The sequence below is a fragment of the Sesamum indicum genome, linkage group LG6, assembly GCF_000512975.1.
Source record: "Sesamum indicum cultivar Zhongzhi No. 13 linkage group LG6, S_indicum_v1.0, whole genome shotgun sequence".
Taxonomy (NCBI): Eukaryota; Viridiplantae; Streptophyta; class Magnoliopsida; order Lamiales; family Pedaliaceae; genus Sesamum; species Sesamum indicum.
The window spans coordinates 4,960,666-4,982,233 of record NC_026150.1 but is presented as its reverse complement, the minus strand read 5'-3'; the positions used below and the strand labels follow the sequence as shown (position 1 = coordinate 4,982,233).

The window sequence follows — 21,568 nt, the reverse complement described above, 5'->3', positions numbered from 1 at the left end:
TCGTCCCATCTTTCTACAGCGTACGACTCCAGAGTTCAAGTTTCAAACAATTTTTATTATTTGTTCATACTTGAATCAATTGTATAATAATATACTTATTATGTCATTGATGTACAATTCAAGAAAAATGATCAATTATATTGCAAGTGTATGACACTTGTGTGATTAGTTTGATTCCGGCACACATACTCTGATTTTTCATTGTATCCTTCACTCTTATATTTTCGACCGACAAAACCCAAATGTGCTATTATATTTTCATTGTCCTCTTTCATGAGGTTTAGTGTAATTATAGGTAAATCCTTTGCAGTTTGAAAAATTACATCTCATAACTTTGGGATTTGCTTTCGTTTAACAAATAGATCCCTTCATAAGTCAAAATTTACTAAATTTCTTGATATTTAAAAAAAAAATTGAATAAAAATTGATATTCACTGTCAATCGACTTATTACTCATTTATTGCAAATTAAACAAATTTAACATTGAAGATATACCTACTCACTTGTATTAATATACGTGTCAAGATATATAAGGGTAATTTGGTCATAAAAAGATTTATTACCTGCAATAAATCAGTAATAAGTCATTTGGGATAAAAATAAATTTTTGTCCATTTTTTCTGTTAATATCAGCAAATTCGATAAATTTTGACAAAACAAAGGGAGTTATTTTTTAGATGGAAGTAAATCTCAAGTGTACTAAATTACATTTTTCAAACCATATAGAGTTTATATATAATTACACCAAACCTTGTAAAAAAAGAGTGTAATTATCCCATAAAAATATGGATAGTTTCAAACTCTAGTCATAATCCCATGTAAGGGCATATCTCCTTGATCATCAATCCCTTACAAGGATCTTGTCAGTGATAGAAGTGAATCAAATCCACAATCATCGGATTATTAAAAAAAAATTAACTCTGGAATCCTGATCATGGAATAATGATTTGAGATAGAACAGGGCACAAGAAACATGTAATTTGGTCTCACTCTTTCTGCCCACGTACATGAATTAAACTTAGCATTCGGGGGGAGAAGGAACGTTGCACTTGGCAGGAAGTGCTAAGGCCAGGTCAGGATCAATCCCAAGAGAAGGCAACATAAACGAGTTCTTGTATGAACACAGGCACTCCAAGTCAGCCCCCGCGACGGCCTCGCAGCACTCGGGCGAGGGCGCCTCCGGGTTAGGGGGCGTCACCGATGGCTTGCATGCCGTGAACCCATCCTCCGTCACGTTGCATAAACTCATCGCGTTTGCTCCGTCGAGAACCACCATTATCACCACCACTAGCAGCACCACTTTTGTGATCATCCCACCAGCTCCCATTCCACTTGTTTGGTGTGTGTGTGCGTGTGGATTTTACAGCATTGGGGATATATATATATATATATAAAGATCTAAGAGTGGTTTTTGAGGTTGTGAACCCGTGATGGGGAATTTTGGCAGGGTTAGGGGTCACGGGTGAGGCTGGGACCGACCTTTATTAATCATGTCATGTTGGCCCTTTTGATTTGTGGCCTGCAACGCATCCATGCACCCTAAACTACTTTTAGTATGTCTACTTCTGAAACTTGTCACATGATCTACTAAACAAGTGTTTCGTAACCTTTTTTTTTTTTTAATTTTGAGAATAAATTGTAAAGAAAATTATAAATTATGCAGGACGATAATGTTTGAGAATTAAAAATGAAAAAACGTTGATATTGGAGTGTTTAGAAAAATAGTTTGATGTTTACGGGGTTCAATAACACCACAATGGCCGAAATGGATTTGGAAGGAGTAATTTCTACTGTCTTCTTATATATGTTTCTTGAACATAATTAGAATAGGATTGATAATGTGTTAAAAATGTGGCAAGTCCAAGACTTTATTCAATCTGTTCAAATGTTTTCAGAAAACCCATTTGTAGTTCGGGCATAAACATAAATTAAACTACTCGTCACTCAATTGTAATCGGTTCATAATAACTCATTTGAATTTAATTTATTGAATTTAACAAATAAAATTTAACTAATTTTATTTGTTCGATAAACCGTCAAGTTCGATTTAAATTCGATTAGCTCAAAAATAATAAAATATACTTAAAAATATTAAATTATTTGAGCTTGATTCATGTTTGATCTAGTTATAACATATTTAGGCTCGATTAAATTAATAATCATATCAAAGTTCAAATGCAACTTTTTAAGCTTGACATTAGTTTATTTAGGCTTTTACCTTTTTTTTAATTTATTTTTATCTTGGGTACTATTTTTGAGTTTTTATCGAGTCAATTTGCACGTTTAATTAAAAGTAAATGAGAAAAAAAAATAATAGAAGACATGAAAAGTGCATGAAATGTTGACAAAAACAGTAGAAAACACACCCTGACCGTGTTTTTCAACGAGATATTTATAAAAGATTACCTGAGGATTAAACACCCTGCCTGTGTTCAAAAGCACGTTTGTGGGTCATTTTACGTATCACATGAGAAAACACGATTTAATTGGATGGTTTTTTTTGGCAGAATCATGTTTTTGCTGCAATTCCTTCCGACCCAAGTTTCTACAAGTTCCCGAACTATGTAAATAATATAAATTTTCAACCGTTTTGTGGAGAGAAAAATAAAAAAATCCATCACGTACATATTCATTCATAATTCATTGATATCAAGAATTTGGATCGAGATAGGAAGGTTTTAAGAAGCGTCAAGCCAACTAAAGAGTAAAGGATATAGTTTTTTATGGAAAAAATACAAGCAACCTCCTTTATGATATTGCAAATAAGCAAATTATCTCTTATGTAGAGCAAATTAGTAATTTATCATCTTGTGCTGTTAAAAATGTAGTAAGTTACCCCCTCTTTAGACAATGAGGTAAATTACTTCTTTTTAAAAAATACGAGTTGAATCGCTATTATTTTTTTATAGAGGAGATCAATTGATTCATTGACAATATCACAACAACATAAATTGCATTAAACCTATTTTTCTATCTCCGTTCTTCTTGCATTTTTCTTAATTAATGTTTAGAGTAGGATTTTTATTGTTTTATCCTGCCAAGTTTATGATATAGCTGAGTAGTCTCTTTGTCCTAAAATCAAGTCGAACGCTTTGTAGATTAATGAAATTATTTTAATTTTCTTTCTCATATTCAGTGTAATTTGATTTGATTTGATTTAATTCCTAAACCCACGGCCCACTCCCACAAACGAGGTGGCATGTAATGCGATCATTGCCTTATTACCCAAGATATTCACTGTCCTGATTTCAGAAACCTTACTATTTTGTCCTAAAAAGACGTCCTATTAGAAAAATAGAGCCCTCAGGACTTATAAGTCACTCAAGTTGCTCTTTTACAATAAATATGATCAAACGTATAAAAACGTCGAATATTAATATTACTAGTTGATATTTTATCACTAATATTATCGTTTCTCAGTGATTGAGCACTACAGTCCCTTCTAATTAGACAGTGTGTTGGCAGTCCAACTCCCACAAAAACTCCCCAACTTTTAGCTCTAAATGCGAATTGGAGGGCTAAGAAGCTTACGAGAATGGAATTTGGTTCCACTTTTTTCACTAAAGTCTTCAATTATTAAGCCATTTGCATCGCAAAAATCTCCTTTTCCACTCTTTCTTTATTCCCTTTGGAGATGTTCTTTTCCTTGAAAAAGAATCATTATCACTACTAATATAACTTGATTCTGTGCCATATATCTTCTCCAATGTTGGAGAATTCAGGTAAATCGAATGTCCGTTCCGAGGCACAAATATCATGTATGAATCCATTTTGACAATTCATCGTGTTGTAATTTTAAAATTTCAGACAGAAATGATCGGAATTTGCTAAAATAACCAAAAAAAAAAAAGAAAAAGTGGGTCACGTGCATGTCACAACATGCACTTTTCCTAGTATGTATTTGAAATAAGTTGATCGTGAATACTTCTATATATATATGAAATCAAATATTCGGAATACGAGGAATAATACATGCGATACAAACACGAATCTTTTTTTCCCTATTTATATAGGACTAATTGCTCACCATATCTTCGTATCAAATTCTGATTATTATTCAAAACTATCTGTAGTCTCTCTGTCTGCTGCTTCATGGCCTCTCTTCAGGTGCATTCTCTTGATTTTGCTCTATTCATTTTTACAAGGCGGATTATATGTAGCTTAGTGGAAATTTCTAGCCCGAACTATAAGTGTTATACGCTTGCCATGTAATTGTCACTTTTCTTTAATTTTACACCAATCTATATGATTGATTCAGATTTAGCCGAACCAAGTCCGGGCTAAAATTTTCTATAGCTTAAGAGCTTTTTTTAAGCAGTTTCCTTCATAAAATCTATAAGCCAAACAAGCCCATGCAGTTGTTTACGTACGTTTGGTACTCATAATACGATATTAATTATCAATCAATAACCCAGCAGGTTGGTGCTACTCCAGTGGAGGATGTGATCATCGAAGCAGAAGCAACCCCACAACTGGTGGCGCAGCCGCCCCCTCCGCCGCCGGAGCCCGTCAAGAGTACCGTGGATGTAGAAGAAGAAGAAGAAGAAGGAGGAGGTGTGGACGAGTTAACCGCGCCGCCGTACGAAGGGGAGGTGGAAAACTGGGATGATGAGGAAGAGAAAGACGACATCGAGTACTCGCCGTTGACGGAGAGAGAAGGCGGGGCGTTTAGGTCCGCCGCCGGACAGCCAGGTGCGACGTTTGGTGATTTCAATGAAGACGAGGAGGAAGAGGATGAACACGCCCCCTGATTATTAGTTAATATTATTAATTCTTAATTAAGCTGCTTTTATATTATAATTATAATAATCTGTGGTGGATTATCATGATTTTACTTAAGTTAATTTTATGTACTGCATCTGCATGCATGTTTTAAGTGACTTTTGGCTTAAGTTTGAAGTGTTCAATTTGGATTTGCAGCTTAAATTACTACTACCTAGTTTCTATTTTCACAATTAATTATTCGAAAAATATTATTAATATTATGCTTATTAGAACTTTTGTAAATTACAACGACCTCTTTTAAGACTTAGCATAATTACAAATATCCCTTTATTATTTAAAAAATAATCAATATTTCCCAGATTTTAAGGGTCGTATAACATTTAGCTCATTCCATTAGTCTCTATTAGGTTTTCATTTATTTTTTATGGTGAACACACTCAAATGCCTTTATAGACTAAAAATTATATATATAATTTGATCTCTTTTTAAGAAAATTTTATTTTTTTTGTGGACTAAGTGGATAATTTTTTTTAATTTTTTATTTTTCATCCACCCCGTTTGATTTCTTTACAAAATTTTATTTTTAACAAATAAATAAATAAAAAAATTACAATAAGGGCAAAATTAACAATTTCATACCACATCTTAAAATTACATTTATAAATTTTCAAATAACGAAAAGATATTTGTAATTATACTAAATTTCAGGAGAAGTGGTTGTAATTAGTTATTGTACCACTTGATTAATTGCTTTAATTGTCTTATTATTTTGTAACAATGCTTTAACTATTTTTACTCAAATTATAACACAATACAAATATATGGCAAATATGACATATAATTCAATAAGTTTATCCTATATTCGTGTGTAAATATATTTCAGAATAAATTATATTAATACCGTCACAAATTATACTTAATTACACAATCATCCACTTTTTTTCACAAAATTACAATCACCCCCATTGACCTCAAGCGGTGTATTTTTAAGATTTTCCTTACGTATGAGATTACTCGTTATGGAGAAGAAACCCAAGGGAAGGGAAGGGAAGGCCTGGAGGGTAAGGGATTGAGCATCCATGCAACAACCCTCAAACATTTTCTTGTTACCATTCGTCCATTCTTTGTGAGCTAGCCGCAACCATCCTTGCAAAGTAGCACTCCCCCACTGCGTGCATAAGGCACACGAGTCGATGTAGATCAGATTGGGTTGGGAGAGCCTCCTGACAACACTTGCACACAAACAGCAAAACCTCCGGACTCCCCTAGCTCTCCATATGAACCGCCAGCCATGAGGCACCGGACTCGAGTCTGGGCCACCAATCGATGAACCTGAGGCCGTGTGCAAACAAACGGCCAGTTGGTATGCACTCTTGACCAAGAAGAGACCCTTTGCGTCCACAATTATGAACTATAGATCCGGAGCGCATCAGTACTAACATCCCTTTTAGAAGTGTGCATGTACTTTTACCAAAAATAATAAGATAAAATACTTAATTTTAGAACCCAAATATCAAACTATTGAAAATTGCAACTTTATCCACGTGTAATTAATGAGAGATAAACTAGCGACTTTAACCTGACATAATATATATTCACTGTACAATTTTTATATTAAAACTTATGTAATGACTAATGTTCTTTTTTCAGTTTATTAATTTATTATGTTGGAATATAATTTACCAATAATAATAATAATAAAACTGATTAAACTACTACACAGTACGTACATTCGGCCTGGTAGTGTTGGGCCGATATTAATTTGGCCCACTATGTACAATAGAATTTCGATATTTTCTATTCTTTATTTAATTTAAATAATTCAAAAATAAAATACTATTTTCTACTTGTTTTCGATAATAAATTGATAAAAGACTTTATTTTAAGGGTTTGCAAACTCTTTCTTAGCATGTAAAGCTGGGGTCCATATTTTGGATGAATACATCCATATTGTGTGGCCCATCTATCAACTCATAATCCATAGGAATTATATTTTGTAGAAGAAATAAACTTCAAACCTTTTTGCTCATATTTTTTCTTGTGATTCTAATGACTTGTTATTGATGTTGGCCTAAATAAAAGAGAAGGCCCAAAGGATCAAATTACACTCACATTACAATTTTCAAATATAATTTTCAAAAAAATAAGGATCGAATTTCTTTATCGATTATAATCTAACTCATAATCGACCCAACTACAACTGGAATGTAAAACCAACTATAATGACCTCGTTCCATCCCTAGATTTTGATGTGTGTATATGCTCATATACTACGTACTACTTCTACAAATTTGTGCATTTTGATTAACAGAAGGGATCGGCCATTTTACTCTTGTGCTTTCGGATATAAAGTAATCCTTGTGATATTACTCGATTCTTCATGTTGAAAAACACCCAAGTGATTCCCAACATGATTTTTGTTATTAGAAATTGAGCTACTTTGAGTTCTATTGACTCGTTAAGATCAATCGACTGTGGTATTCTTTCAGCCGATTTAATTTGATATCATTTGTGGAAAAATTAGCCTTATGAGCTTACTATAGGAACACAAGTCAAAAAAATTATAAACCTCAAAAAATCTTTTAAAAATAACAAAATTATAAGGATCAATCTAAAATAGATAATCCCAATAACTTGTCTGAAAAAGACAAGCCCATAATGGTCAATATGATAAAAGATGACCCAAATGGCTCGTACACTATCATAATAAAAATGTATGAGAATTATTCGTGAAAAATAATATTCGAGAGTTATCTTTTGAAAATAAAAAATAAAATCATATAAGAAGTAAAAACCATGTATATATATTTAAATGTATGTATGTATGTATAGGTGGGGGCCGTGAGGTTTGAAAGAAGGAACTTGTACAAGGTAAGAAGTAGACAGGGAGACTTAGGTATGTAGGTAGATGTTGTCAAAATTCAAAAATGAATACCGACGGAAGAGATTGAATTGGATCCTATGAATCCTATCTACACTTACGGCTATGATCATCTCAGTCTCAGTCTCAGTCTCAATCTCAATCTCCCACACAGATCTTGAATTCCTGGTGAAAGATTACTTATCAGTCTGTCACAGTCAACAGTCACACTCTTACCTTCTTTCTTCCTACGTCTCCTCTCTTTCATTCCTTCACTATCTCTCTTCAAACTCTCTTTCCTTCATTTTCTACTTTTCTTATTGTCTTTTCCATTCTTCTCATTCTAAATTACAATCAAATAATAAATTTAGATAAGAAAAAAAAATTGAAACATACACGTGGATCTAACACACATGATGCTTGCTTCCGTCTAGCAAATAAGTTTCTTCATTAGTCCAAATTTACAAAATTTGATGATATTAACAGAAAAATTGAATGAAAATTGATATTTATTTATGGTAGTCAACATATTTTATTGAGGTTAAATGCAATTTACTCTCCGTGATATGTGAAATGAGCAAATACCTTCTATGAACTCCCTGATATTTTAAAAAATAAAGCAAATTATCCCCTATGTTGTACCAACGGTTTAGACAGGGGGGTAATTACTTTATTTTTGAAAACACGGGCGATAATTTACTATTTTATTTTTTACAAAAAAATTCTTACTCATTTATTATATTATATAGGATAAATTACATTTTGGCCCATTTGATTAGGTAGTTAAATGTTTTTTGGAGTAGAAGTAGAATTAGGGTAGAAAGCATGAATGATGAAGCTCAATCTCTTGGATCCATTGGCTTGTGTTGTAGGTTGTCTGTACCTCAATTCTACAAAAATTACATGTTTCCAAAATATAGAATAAATAAATAAATAAGAAATAAAAATCTCTTGTTTATTCATACTTACAAAGTGTTTGCAGAAAAATATTACATAAAAATATTAAATAAGGGGTAAAATTAGAAATTTATGCAAATTATTTTTGCTAATGTCAGTATTTTCTGTCCAAATCTTAATAAAAGAGGGTCAGGTGTAAACAATGAATTTTCAAACAGGATGTAAGTTTAATTTCAAAATTTTTTTAGAGTAGAGTGTAATTTTGTACTTTCAAATAGGACTTAAGTGTAATTAACCCCATATTATGATTGAAATAAGTTGCAAATAAAGTTATAAATTAAAATAGTAACAGAAGTTGAGAGTGTTTATTAATAAATGTGAAAAATAAAGAAAAGTTGGAGTTTGAGTATTTAGAAAAACAACCTATATTGTACTTATAATTTTAACGATAAATCAATTTAATTTCAACAAAAATTATAAATTAAAATTATTATTTTTTGTTTATTTTCAAAAATGAGATAATAAGTACTTATTTTAAGCGATACAAACATTCCGATAATTTGATAGGAAAACAAAGGACAAGAATGAAATAAAGAGAAATAGAGTTGACGCGTGGACAATTCACTTTTGAGATACAACAAATCTTCCTCAAGTCTAGAATAAAAATTTCAAAGATTTTCCTCAAGAACCGACACACAAAAAAACTGAATTTCTATCGTTTGTCATTGAATATTTATAGGAATTTCACACCTTTTCCCGAAGTATTGCCATGTATATCTTAAAGATTGCTCTGCAATCGTTGCAATGCTTCATGTTATGCAGTTGTTAATTCAGAAACGCTACATAACTTTTCAGAAGAAATGTTACAGTCACATTTCTTCAATCTAGTTGGAAAATTCGAAGGTTTCAATTTTTAAAAATTAAATAAAGTTACTTATTTTGTTCGGAACACGTGCACGTCTCTAAGTGCCAAGTTCATTTTCGAAACTTAAGGAGATATATCTCATTATAAATTATTTTTAGATTTATTTATTCTTCCAGTACTGGAGACAATTATTATAGGTATTTTTTATTTTCATCTCTATATTTACAAATTAATTATGAAATCATCTAAACATATCTTGGACATATAATTGAATTGTTTTGATTTGTATTTGATTTTCCTCTAACTCCCTGCAGTAATTGTTTTTGTACACATTTCTGCAGTAATTTGAAGGGGTATTTTCATAATACTAATTTTTGGCCAATTTTGGTCGGAAACAGTGGACGGAAAGGCGATATTTAAATGATTGAAAAAATGTAAGATGATTTTGCAATTTAGTTATATATAAATATGATGATGTTCCCTCAAATATTTTCTTTTCAAGCCAAAGCTAAAAAGGGGGCGCCCGTCAAGCAACCCGACCTTACTGGCCCAAGAACAGGGTACTAGACCCATAGTTTGTTTATTTTTCAACTAACCTGGTAGATTAAAAAATGAGTCTAATGGTGACTCACCCATCAACAAGGATGGCGTGTTACATGTATTGTTGACATCATAAGATACGTTAATACCAAAAAATCTCTAACTGATTCAGCCTAAACTAGCTGAAGTCTACTTATCAATGCAGCAGGTAAACAGAACCCCAAATTCTCGGATTGAATAGGGGAATAGTCCTTCAGAAGGTCATAACTCTTTCCAAATAAGTCCAAATCTCAATCCGATTTTTTTGTTAGTTAGCTAATGTGTGCAGCTTTCTAAGGGCATATTGCTTTACGATTGTTTAGAACTAGGGGCTTTTATGCAGTCATTTAAAGGATAAGTATCTATTATTCTCTCTCGATTTTTAACCACTTTTCAGCATATTTGTACACTCCATACGTGTTTCATGACTTTATGATCATACTATATCACTTCAATACAATTACCACCCTATTTTCTCGCTTCATTTTGAGTTTTTCTTTCTATTTATTCAGTAAAAGTCATTATTTACTTAAACATCAAAGTGCTAACCTCCGTCTTATAGGTCAGTCCCCCGTCAATTTCAAGATTCCATAAAAGTTCCTTCAATTCTTTTGTTGCACTTGGACTCCTATACGCATCAAAATGCATTAATAAAAAATTTTAAAAAAAACTTAAATTATATAACATAAAATATTATCAACGAAAAAATATTACACAACCACCTTAAAACTATCATACAAAAAAATTAGGGAATTGGAATTCCGAAATCAAAATTAAAGTTCATATAACATTGGCGTACATGGATAACTTGGTGATATAAAATTAATAATAAATGTACTATTATTACATAATTAACAATATTCTCTAATTTTGAATCACTTGCGACATCCTAATTTATAAACCTTTTATGAAATTTTAAGGTTAGATGGGCCCCAAATAATTAATGGGGTCTGCAAGTAATGAAGAAAAAAGGGTAAAAAATGTAAAAGGGGGACTGTTCCCAAACAGTAGTTGTTGAGCTGCTAATTCTGAGAATGGTGATGCATAGCATACCGCACTACAGTGTTGACTTGAGACTCCCTATGCCAATGCATTGCCCCCTCATCAAATAACTTCAATTTAATTTCAAAAACCTTTTTTTTTCTTTTTTTAAATATTTTTGGGGGGCACAGTCTGCCAAGTAATATTTTGCCTTATTGCATGTGGGGTTAAAAGGCCTCTTTCAACTTTTCTACCCTTTCCTTTCTCTTTTTTTATTGGAGGGGTTTTTGAGAGATGGCCCTCTCCATATTTTGAGACTTTTGTTGGACTGTTATTACACTCATCATAAAATTATTAATTTTCTTGTTTCAAGAAGGGATTATTTGGCTCTAATGGTTTGTGATTTTATTTCATTTCGGTGAGAGAAAATGAGGTGGAATGAATTTGGTCCGAATGATATTTTGTTTTTGTGTGTGTGATATAACAAGAGATAAAAATATAATGATGATAATTTGATATGATGCGTATAATATATTTTTACAACCAAATACAATGAAACGTGTTTGAAATATTGAGAAAAGTATTTCTACAACCAAATGCTATGTGGCTTATTTGAATGGTAGGAGATGGAATACATACATCTCACAAGCAAGCACGATCTTCTTGTCTTTTTTGTGTGTATTTTAGGAGTGTTTGTAAAAATTATTATTTTCGTGATAAAGAAAAATTGTAGTATAGCAAAAGTTATGGTCTAAGTTGAAACGAAAGTTGAAAGTGTTTGAAAAGAAGTACGAGAATAAAAAAGTAAATATTTGGGTGTTTAGAAAGAAATTCCACATCCTCTAAGAAAAAGAATGAAATTCTACAATTTACCAACATACCCCCAAAACTTGTGAAACTATTTAAGAAAGGAAACAATATTTTAGGGTAAAATGGTACAAACCAATTTCTAAATATGTAGAAGAATATCAAAGGCTGCAGAAATTGATCAGTTTAAGACAAGATTAATTGCTAATTATGTCAATTTTTGTACGAGTAGTTGAGATATACTCTTTAGTATTTTTAAGTGAAGTGAGTGTATTACCGAGCTTGCACACAATCAACTCTTATTCCTCACTCTTAAAAAAAAAATGCAAAACCAAGGCCAAAACAGTTAAAACACAACATTGCGGTTCAGAGACATGTAATAGCCACCTCGACAGTAGCCAAACATCCTATATTAGTTGCAGATAAGTTCTATGATATTACCTCCTTGTGATGCTTATACTAAGCCGTAATGGATCATATCCAATTCAATTGGGCACTCATCAGCTCGCACACCACAATTGGCGTCGTCTGTAGGAATGAGGCCATGTATCTGTCTCAAGTCCTTTGTTTCGACACCGATTGCATCGCATGTTGCATCAACTTCTCCATCATCTTTTCTTTGCACAAACAGTTTTCATGTTGCTAGTTACTGAACCCTAAATCAAGAATTTCAAAAGATGTAGACAAATTCACAAGATCTTCTCCATAAATTCTAGCCCAAATCTAATATAATCAAACCTAAACTTCGACCATATATCATAAAAAAAATAATCAATAATATAGTAAGTACAATATAATCACGTAATAATCAATTCAATCAGATCAAATTTAATTTGGACAAAAGAAAAAATCCTTATACTCTTGAATTATATTTGGATGGGCAAATTTAAAATTGCAATATTAATGGTTAGGAATGATTAGGATAAATTCAAAGAATTGATGAATTAGTTGTTCCAAATAAAATAAGTAAGAAAGTCATTTAACAACCCATACCGTGAGACAGACAAGTGAATGACAGAAACATAAATATAATCAAAACCCAACAGTATAAATTGCTGATTGCTCATCTCATTAAAACCTATTCCTCCCCTCTTTGAACAGCAGCTGCAGCAGAGAGAGAGAGAGAGAGGGAACCCAACTTTATGGCTTTTTCCACACTCTCACTCACCTCATTGGAATATACACTTATTAAAACCAGCGACAAACAAGGCAAAGCAATGACATTGAACCCATTTCTTCCCTAAATTAAACTAAAGCAGAACTGCAGAAGCCCACCCCACCTCCCTGTCTGGTAGTGTTATTATACTACTTGGGTATCTGGGCTTCTTTAACTTTCCCTTTCTTCTTCTGTAGACTGCAGCATAAGCTACATTTCTTTGGATTCCCTTTCTCTTCAAACTTCAAACCCCTCCACACACACGTTTTTACTCACTTTTTGATTACTTTTAACACACTTCACCTACTAGAAAACAACCCCGTTTAGCCTCTTCTTTTCCTTTCTTTAAATACTACCATCCCATGCGCCAACCCAACCAAAAAAAGGGTCTTGCAAAGGAAACAAGTCTTAGTTGGACCTCTCTCTCTCATCATAAGTCAATCTGCATCCATCCTACCTTCTTTCTTGACTGACTTTCCCATTCCACCAATGGATGTGAGAAATTCGTCACTCCTTTATTCTCACTGCTCTCTGTTTTTCACCCAAGACAGAATTCATCACTCTGCATTCTTTGTGCAGGAATTTTACTGGAGGAGGAGCAATGTCCCCGCATTTGGGAGCTGGGACTGCAACGACGACCTGCCGTTCACGCAGTGCTTTGAGTCGGCACGGCAGGCAGGGCTGCTTCGTTACAACTACTCTCAGGACCGTGATCTCTACGTGGCGGGGGATTTGTATGAGAATGATGTTGTTACTCCTGCAATGATTGTTGTTCCTCGCCGTAGGGTAAGGCCCATCTCCCATTTTCTCTTTTATCAGTTCTTCTTGATCATCTCTTGTTTCAGGAATGGTGTGTTCTTGATGGCATTTGAGACGTGTGAATGAGATCCTCTGTCTGTGTGTGTGTGTGTGTGTGTGTGTTGTATGATGGATTTTTGTACTTTGTTTTTCACCCGGATGGGCCAATGATATGAAGGGGGTGGGGACTGAGAGAGAATTCAGACAGTTCATAATTTCATGAAAAAGGTACAATAATAATACATACGACATTGTACTAAGTAATGGTTGAAGCAACATGTTGTTGATCCAACGCCCATAATTTGCCTGAATTGTAAAAGTTATGATGAGACTAGACAACTTCAGTTTTCTCTTTGATTTTTTGACAATGTCCCTTGTCTTGGGCCACATTTCTTGCTTAGTAAATACTGAGTTGGTAAAAGTGTAAGAATTGGGTCAGTGAATAAAATGATTAAGATGGTAATGTTGGAATGGGATGCAGGGGAAAGCAGCAGCTGGAGTATACGGATATGGATATGGTTATCCCAAAGAGAAAGGAGGTAAAAAAGATGCATGGGTGATGTGTGATTGTGACTGTGAGCTAAGATCACCACCACGTAGCCCTGTTGCAGCTGCACCCTTACCCACCCCTCCTCCTGCACCTAAAGCCGTTGATGAAGATTTGTACAAGATCTCTCCTCATCTCCTCCGTCAACACGCCAAAAGGGTACCACCCATTTTGAATTCTGTCTTCAGTCTTCACTGTAATTTCATTATGAAACTACACATATCCCAACTTTTTTTCTCAAACAATTCAATTTTAGTTTTTCTTTTCCTTTTTGCAGCACTTAAACTCGTAAATTTGAAACCTTTAACACCACAATAGCAATTTTATTTTTTTTTCAAAAAACCCTTAAAAGATTGTCATTGATAAGGTTGAGTTCATGATTAGGACCAGAAAACTCAAGAATTATATCATACATATATATATATATGTTAAGACAAAACCCCCTTTTTTGGCATGCCCATGAAAGCAAGCGCACCATACAATCATGACACCCACATTTTTCTGTCTCTCAAATGTGATGCTGAGCACTGCTCTGCTTTACATTCATCATTTAAATGAAAAATTCAATGACACAGTTAACAACTGAACTGATCATCATTAGTTTTCTAACAACGGCTCTCTTTGTCTAATAATAATAATATGTTTTTTGTGCAGAAGAGGGCATGGGGGGGTATCTTTTCAAGCTGCCTGAGGCCCACATGCGTGTGTTGAATTCAGCTCATTGGAGTTTGGTAAATATATGGGCAAGACAAGAAGACGACTCATGAGATAATATATATATATATATATATGTTATGTTGGTAGAGTAGTTAATAGTAGTTGGTGAGTGTTGAGAGAAGGTATTTGTTTGGCCCAAGAAGATGAATTCGAAGGTTATCATATGATAATGATGGCCTCTCTTATTGCTAATTAATGCCAACTGTTTTTGCTTCTCTTTTTCTGGCGCTGTTTTCAATCTCTTTTCTTGTATTAAAATAGTGAGGAGTGTAAGAGGGGAGGGAGACACTATCATCATCACTTTGGGTTTCTTGCCACTCTTGTGTAAAAGTTATTGAGGCTTCCTCCTTACCTCTCCTTCTGCTCACTTATTTTTATTATAATATTAGTAGTGAGGTCTGGTGTATTTTATTTACGTGCATAGTTTTTGAAAATAAGATAAAAGGCTTCCAATCTATACTCCTCTAAAGGAAGTTTCAATTATATTCTAAAACCTCACATTTGACCCTTTTCCTTTCTCAAACTTGTAAAAGCTAATATTCAACTATAGTTTTCTCCTATAGTAAAACCACAAACATTTATCATCAGCTTGGGTCTGACATGTTTGAACCCACCTACACCAACAAAGTGAAGAATAGACAAACTACATGAATGATGCAACTTGCGAATCCCAGGTATGATTGTCATGAGTTCATACAAGCATCATAACATCAGCACACACAAGCAGGCAGGCAGGCAGGCACATCCCTTGCGGAATGATCAATGTTGCCCCAAACGAGGGTATTTACAGACACCACATTTTTTGAATCACACACTTCTATACAAGTCTTGCATTGGTTCATGATCTCCGTTAAGATGATTGGAGGAGCAAACCAGTTCCTCAACTTGGTTCCTTGTATCTGAACGTAATTACCATTTGTCTAAGCTGGGCAGTCAACACTATGAACAACACAACAGCTCCCTCAATTCAAATTCAACCCCAAGACAAAACGTGTGGCTGAAACTTGCCTATCCTTTCAGACAGAAAGCATCAGCTGTTTTTTACATCCATCAAAAATAATGGTGACGGAGTAAGGCTAATGCCAGGAGTATACTTTCTTATGAACCCGTTATCATTATAACCTTCTAAACACTTTCAGTTCCATCTTCTACCATTACTTGTGCTGACAGGATGCAATCACGTGCAATACATGTCAATAGGCGGTGCAGCAACAAGTAGCCAGCAAAAGACCAGAGGAGACCTTGAAAAAGAGATGCATCTGAAACCAAATATTCCTCACTGTTGTTTCTCAAATCTCATCCTTCACCATTCATGACAAGCAAAACCTCACCACCAATTGATATGCCATCATCCAAGAATCCCCTAATTTCTTCTGTATTTTTAAAAGGATAGGGAGCAGATAAATCACTATCCAAATTGTACCAAACTCTTTCAACTCTTCTTAATGCAATCCAATGCCTACTTCTCCATAAGCCACCATACCTTCTTACAGGAACATTAAGTACAATGCCAAATAGTTTATCCTCCGGTTCATCAAGATCGATTGAAGAAGCACCACAACGCCGATCATGCCATATTACACTTTTCCCTCTTTCTTCAAGTGCAGCAATTAGGACATTAATATCATAATTCCCTGTAAGTGCATTATGATGAGGCTTAAAGATCACAGACAAGGGAGTCCAGGTGGTCTTATTTGGATCCACGAGGTCAAGTTTTTCAGCAATGACATTCAGATGGGCTCGAGTGAATGCATCCTTTTCCTGAATTTAACATGCACTCAGTCACTTACATCAGATAAACAAAATATTTAAACAGTTCAATGGCAACCAAGAAAGAGGAAAACTAAAAGGCCGGAAACAAAAGCTAAAATGTGACCTCCACCAGGATACATAATATATTTTATTTCGAGGTTATAAAGGTGTTTTGTAATAATAATCGTAAACTGGCAAACAGTTAACCTTGGCTTCTTATAAAATCCAAAACTACTCTCTACAGATCTACACGTGCATTACATAGTTATACACAGCATAAGCTGCCACATGATAATAACACATAAACGGCCGCACAAAAGAAAAGAATACAAATTAAGCATAGTATAGAAGAAAAAGGAGCAGCAGCAAGCACTGGAACCAAAATACCTGGAATAGATTGTTGAGGGTATGTAATAAGCAGAATTGGAGTCTTTGCCTCTCATGGTATATCAATTTCCGCTCGTTATCCATTACACAGCTTAATCTTCAAAAGGAAAAATGGAATAAACCCACAGCAAAGTCAGATAGACCAAGTCTTTAGCTTTTCTGTAAGATAGAAAAGAGAGGTATCAGGATATGCTAAACTTGAAACGTTTGAATGCTTCCCAAACTATGCTTTATCGTCTTGCATTGCTTGTGTCGCGAAAAAGACAATGGCATACAAAGCCAGGTTGAACCAGATACATTAAGATCAACTCACTCCAACATATGTATATAGTTTCACCTTCCGATCAATACCTACCATTCTATAAATTCTTAACCACCTTCACCAAAATAAGGCCAGGCTTTGAAACACCATTTAAGCTTCTTAATTTCAGAAAACATACACCAATTTGGGTGTTCAACAGAATTAGATACAACTAGCCACCAACAAATTACTTTAACAATGCCTGCAAACGATTCACATGCATACACGCACATATAGGAACATTATTGCACAAAATCACCCTGGCTACTAATGTGGTTGATGACAAAAAGAGAGCCCGATTTGTATCCATAATAGTAGTGATTAACTCACAAAATATGATCTCATATGCACCTGGATCACAATTGAGGAGCTTTCTATGTTTGACGTTCACAAAGCAAAGCAGGAAACAAAGTAAAAATGTTTTGCTTACTCGAATGAAAACTCAGCATCGACTCTACCAAGCAAGAGAAGTCTGTCTGCATTTTCATTTGTTTTAATTTCTCTAGGAATCCAAATCTTATTTGCTCAACAACACTCACTGTATTCGGGGAAAAAGTTAAGAAATTTTAGCTCAAAAAGACCAAAATTCGAACTTCTCGCAAACAGAAAACAGAGAAAGAGAAATCATCATGATACAAAGTAGAACCCAAATAATCAATATTATGAAGCAGAACTACCAAATCAATCCAGAATTACAGAATTTCTCAGTGATTCACTGATGAAAGGAAAAGATAAACCAAACAAACCTCTTCCTACTTGGGTATAACAGCGGGCAAAGGTAGAGCGGTGGCGGCGACGGTCTTCAGAGAAGTTTCTGGAGAGAAATCGATCGTCGGGAGAGAGGAGAGAGAGACGCCAAATGAAAATAATAGGAATAGAAGAAGGAAATGGGTCTCGCTGTTGTTACCCCATAAAGTTTGAACTCATTTTATTTTATTTCCTTTTCTATTAGGGTGCGGTGGATAATAACATTTATTTTTCAAATTTTTTTAAAAAGAACTATTACGATAATAAATATATACTCAAACCCATAACTTCTGAATTAAACTCCTTTTATTGTTCAATTGATTCATACCAACTTTTTATATCCATTTGAATTAAGTATGGAGTTCAAGAAATCGAGTGGAAAGCAACACATTATTATTAAGGTAAATTATAATATTTTTTTTTTGAAATTTTATATAAATATAAATTTTTGTTCAGACAATTATCAATATCCTTAATTTTAGTAATTGTCTAATAACTAGCACAATTTATTAGTATTCATTAGGTTTCTATCCATTTTTTATAGTAAACTGAACATAGTACAATGTATATTATAAATTATAATTTTACTTATTAAATTATTCTTAAAAGAAATTCTAAAGTTTTTGGATTGAATGGATTGGTTTTCTTTTAATATTTTTTCCAAATTTAATCCATCTCGTCAAACTTTTTATAATTTTTCAATTTTATTTGAAAAGAACAATAAAGGCAAAGTTGACGATTCTGAATATCCATCCAAAGTATTAAATAATTTGATCAAACTCAAAAGATATTGTAATTTCTCAAATAATAATGAAATATTCATAATTATATTAAATCAGTTAGTTGTAATTTACTTTTACACAATTTCTATCCTCTTGTGTGCTTGTCAAGTTTCAAATTTTGTCATCTATCATCAACAAATTTCTTCATTACATATACTTAATAAAAATTAAATTTAGATCTCGTCTCATAAATTTTAATTTTTAAATCCCCATACATCGAAGTTGGTCATTTATATTCGAATTAGACTGTTTGTTAAAATTTATTTAAAATTTCTTATGAGTTTGTATATTTTATAAAATACTTTTAAATCTTACAAAATGTTTTAAGAATAAATTGTTGAAACATTTAGATAAAATAAAATCGTGAAGCTTAAAAGATATTACTAATAACAAATTTATTATTCAAATGATCAAAGTTTAATTATTTAAAAATTGAGAAATCCTTACTTGTTTTAAAAATTATCAAACAGACACCCTCTTAATAATAATTCTTTATTTGCAGAAGATCAACTCAAACTTGAAAATGCATTTTGATAAAATAGAACATCAAGAACCATTCATTGATTTTAGGAGAAGTGATACAACTAATTGAACTCACAGGCCAACTACTCTGCTACTGGAAATGTGATATTTGTATATGTAAAGGTCTCACTTTCACACCCTCAAACATATAATCTCATACATGGTTACAATACAAGTCCACTCACATGATCACATTCATCAAATTTGTGCTTCACAACTTGTGAATCAGCCTACTGCAATGTAGCTTCCAGGTATTGATTATCATGCAGTCCATGAGCATTTCCATTTGCAATTGAAAAAAGAAGACGACCATTTATCGGAAAATGGATTTACAAACAAATTTTAATAGGACGGTTATAATTGATACATACTGTACATCAGACTATGACGCCTGCAATGCCCTGACACGTGCGGTCAGTTCCTTGACTTGGTTCCTCAAACGTTCTGGGTTGCAGAAGAAATCAACAAAGACGCGTCTTTGAAGTGCCATTTCCTGGGAGTGGTGTTTAACTATCTGCATCTCATAGCAAGTTGAAGTAACATAAGCATAAGTCAAGGAGGAGAATCAGTTTTCAGGACTAAAGCTTTGAAAAATCGTGTCTCATAGGCAAATCTTAAATGTTGGATGTAGATCCCCAAACAGATGATGGAAAAGGAATAATGAAAGAGCGTTCTCATGTCAAGAAATATTTACAGCAATACAACGGAGAAATGAGATTGAAAAGATACCTCATTCTTCTTGCAATGTTCGAGCGTCACATCTTCAACTGCAGATGAGAGCTTGGCATTGACCTTTTCCATTTCATCCAGCTCTTTCATGAGAGTCTAGAGAGAGAGACAGAGTGAGACACAAAAAGAGATATGAATGACGTGAATAGAAGTATTTGAGCTATCAAAAAATTAACAAGCAATGCTATGAAAAGAAGCCTCCAAAACCAATCTGCATGCATTCAGCAAACAAAAGACTTTATTGCTAAATAGTGTGACTGATGCAATAAATACCAAAGGAACAACATTAACAGTGTGCTATATTATCTCGAACAACTGTCTTCATTAAATCACAATTTCCAGGTAAAAAGTGGCACCAAGAGAGCTTCTTTTCATGTATGGCAAGATTAAAGACGATTAAAGTGGAAAAATTGTAAATAGCATACCCAGGGAGTTAGTATCGGTTGCGCAGTTGTAGATGATGCAAATAACAATTGCTGCAAACTTTGAACAAGGGTACATCTGAAAAATAACATCACAAGAAAGATGTGAATAACGTGCTAACCACACATAACATCCCAAGCAGAACAATTAATATAGGAGGAAGGTATCATTTTATGGGAATACATAGAGAGTGTACACTATGCAACTTTTCTGTACGAGGACACAACAATGAACTTAAGAGATGTGAAGGGAAGCAGTAGATGTTAGGCAATGGGTTGGTCTTTCCCATGGAATGAGTGTGCATATCAGGGTCCTGAAGGAACTGTATCTGCTATTAGGACACTTTAGATTGAAACTTCAACTGGTCTTTAGGACTTTATATACCTTTCAATTAGGGACTTGATATAGGGCTTTATATACCATGGGAAGGTCAATGTAAATGAATTTATACAACATTCGAGTCATCACATGTAAGTTACAAGACACAGCTTCCACAGAGCAACTAAGAATAAGTATATGATCAAGATAAAAGAACTTACAGTTCATTAATGCATCTGTTTCTATCCTCAGGAAGGGCATATTCGAGGTCAGATTGCAGAGCCATAAGGTCTGAATGAAGGTTAGACAGTTGTTGTACAATGCCCGGAACAGACACATATGTTGACAAACCAGCTTGCGCATCTGCAAATTAACAAATTTACATGATAATTCTTTGTATAGTATTTTTTTCCCCAGGTCTTATGCGACTTAGGATGTCTTACTTGAATAGATACTCAAAAGATCTCTGACACCATGGAGAAAAGTGTCACGATCATCAACTGCTCCTTGTTCAGGTACATCAGATGCCGCTTGAACCAATGCCATACAACGACCCTTGTAGGATATAACAATAAAGTGCATCAGTATGCCCAAGTGAAAGACAATATGAGGCTCATACAAGGTAATTATGTGAAATGTCCTAAAATTAAACTAATATGTGCATCCATTCCATAC

General features: G+C 33.7%; 5 protein-coding genes across 8 annotated transcripts in view; 2 read left to right on the top strand and 3 right to left on the bottom strand.

Moving 5' to 3' along the window:
• LOC105163772 (putative lipid-transfer protein DIR1) lies at positions 752-1,369 on the bottom strand. Its single transcript, XM_011082231.2, has one exon. It carries the CDS (start codon positions 1,325-1,327, stop codon positions 1,019-1,021), a length of 309 nt encoding a protein of 102 aa, XP_011080533.1. The 5' UTR covers positions 1,328-1,369; the 3' UTR covers positions 752-1,018.
• On the top strand, positions 3,970-4,935 carry LOC105163771. Its single transcript, XM_011082230.2, has 2 exons — positions 3,970-4,107; positions 4,419-4,935. Exons 1-2 carry the CDS (start codon positions 4,093-4,095, stop codon positions 4,749-4,751), a joined length of 348 nt encoding a protein of 115 aa, XP_011080532.1. The 5' UTR covers positions 3,970-4,092; the 3' UTR covers positions 4,752-4,935.
• Positions 12,981-15,317, top strand: LOC105163770. The gene is made up of 4 exons (XM_011082229.2): positions 12,981-13,365; positions 13,450-13,656; positions 14,150-14,374; positions 14,870-15,317. Exons 1-4 carry the CDS (start codon positions 13,360-13,362, stop codon positions 14,924-14,926), a joined length of 495 nt encoding a protein of 164 aa, XP_011080531.1. The 5' UTR covers positions 12,981-13,359; the 3' UTR covers positions 14,927-15,317.
• Positions 15,585-18,275, bottom strand: LOC105163769 (josephin-like protein). 4 transcript variants are annotated; one of them, XM_020694997.1, is made up of 4 exons: positions 18,119-18,275; positions 17,803-17,910; positions 17,072-17,230; positions 15,585-16,693 (listed from the first exon to the last, which is right to left on the bottom strand). In XM_020694997.1, exons 3-4 carry the CDS (start codon positions 17,153-17,155, stop codon positions 16,229-16,231), a joined length of 549 nt encoding a protein of 182 aa, XP_020550656.1. In that variant the 5' UTR covers positions 17,156-17,230; positions 17,803-17,910; positions 18,119-18,275; the 3' UTR covers positions 15,585-16,228. The 4 variants fall into 4 exon arrangements, with proteins under 4 accessions (XP_020550656.1, XP_020550657.1, XP_011080527.1 ...); XM_020694998.1 differs by having other exon boundaries at positions 17,072-17,168; XM_011082225.2 differs by lacking the exon at positions 17,803-17,910.
• Positions 19,516-21,568, bottom strand: part of LOC105163768 (AUGMIN subunit 3) — a gene marked incomplete in the record, with an annotated part of 16,651 nt that continues 14,598 nt past the window's right edge. The window contains 5 exon segments of the mRNA XM_011082224.2: positions 19,516-19,937; positions 20,153-20,248; positions 20,578-20,653; positions 21,115-21,256; positions 21,337-21,448. Coding sequence (XP_011080526.1) covers positions 19,806-19,937; positions 20,153-20,248; positions 20,578-20,653; positions 21,115-21,256; positions 21,337-21,448 — 558 coding nt within the window.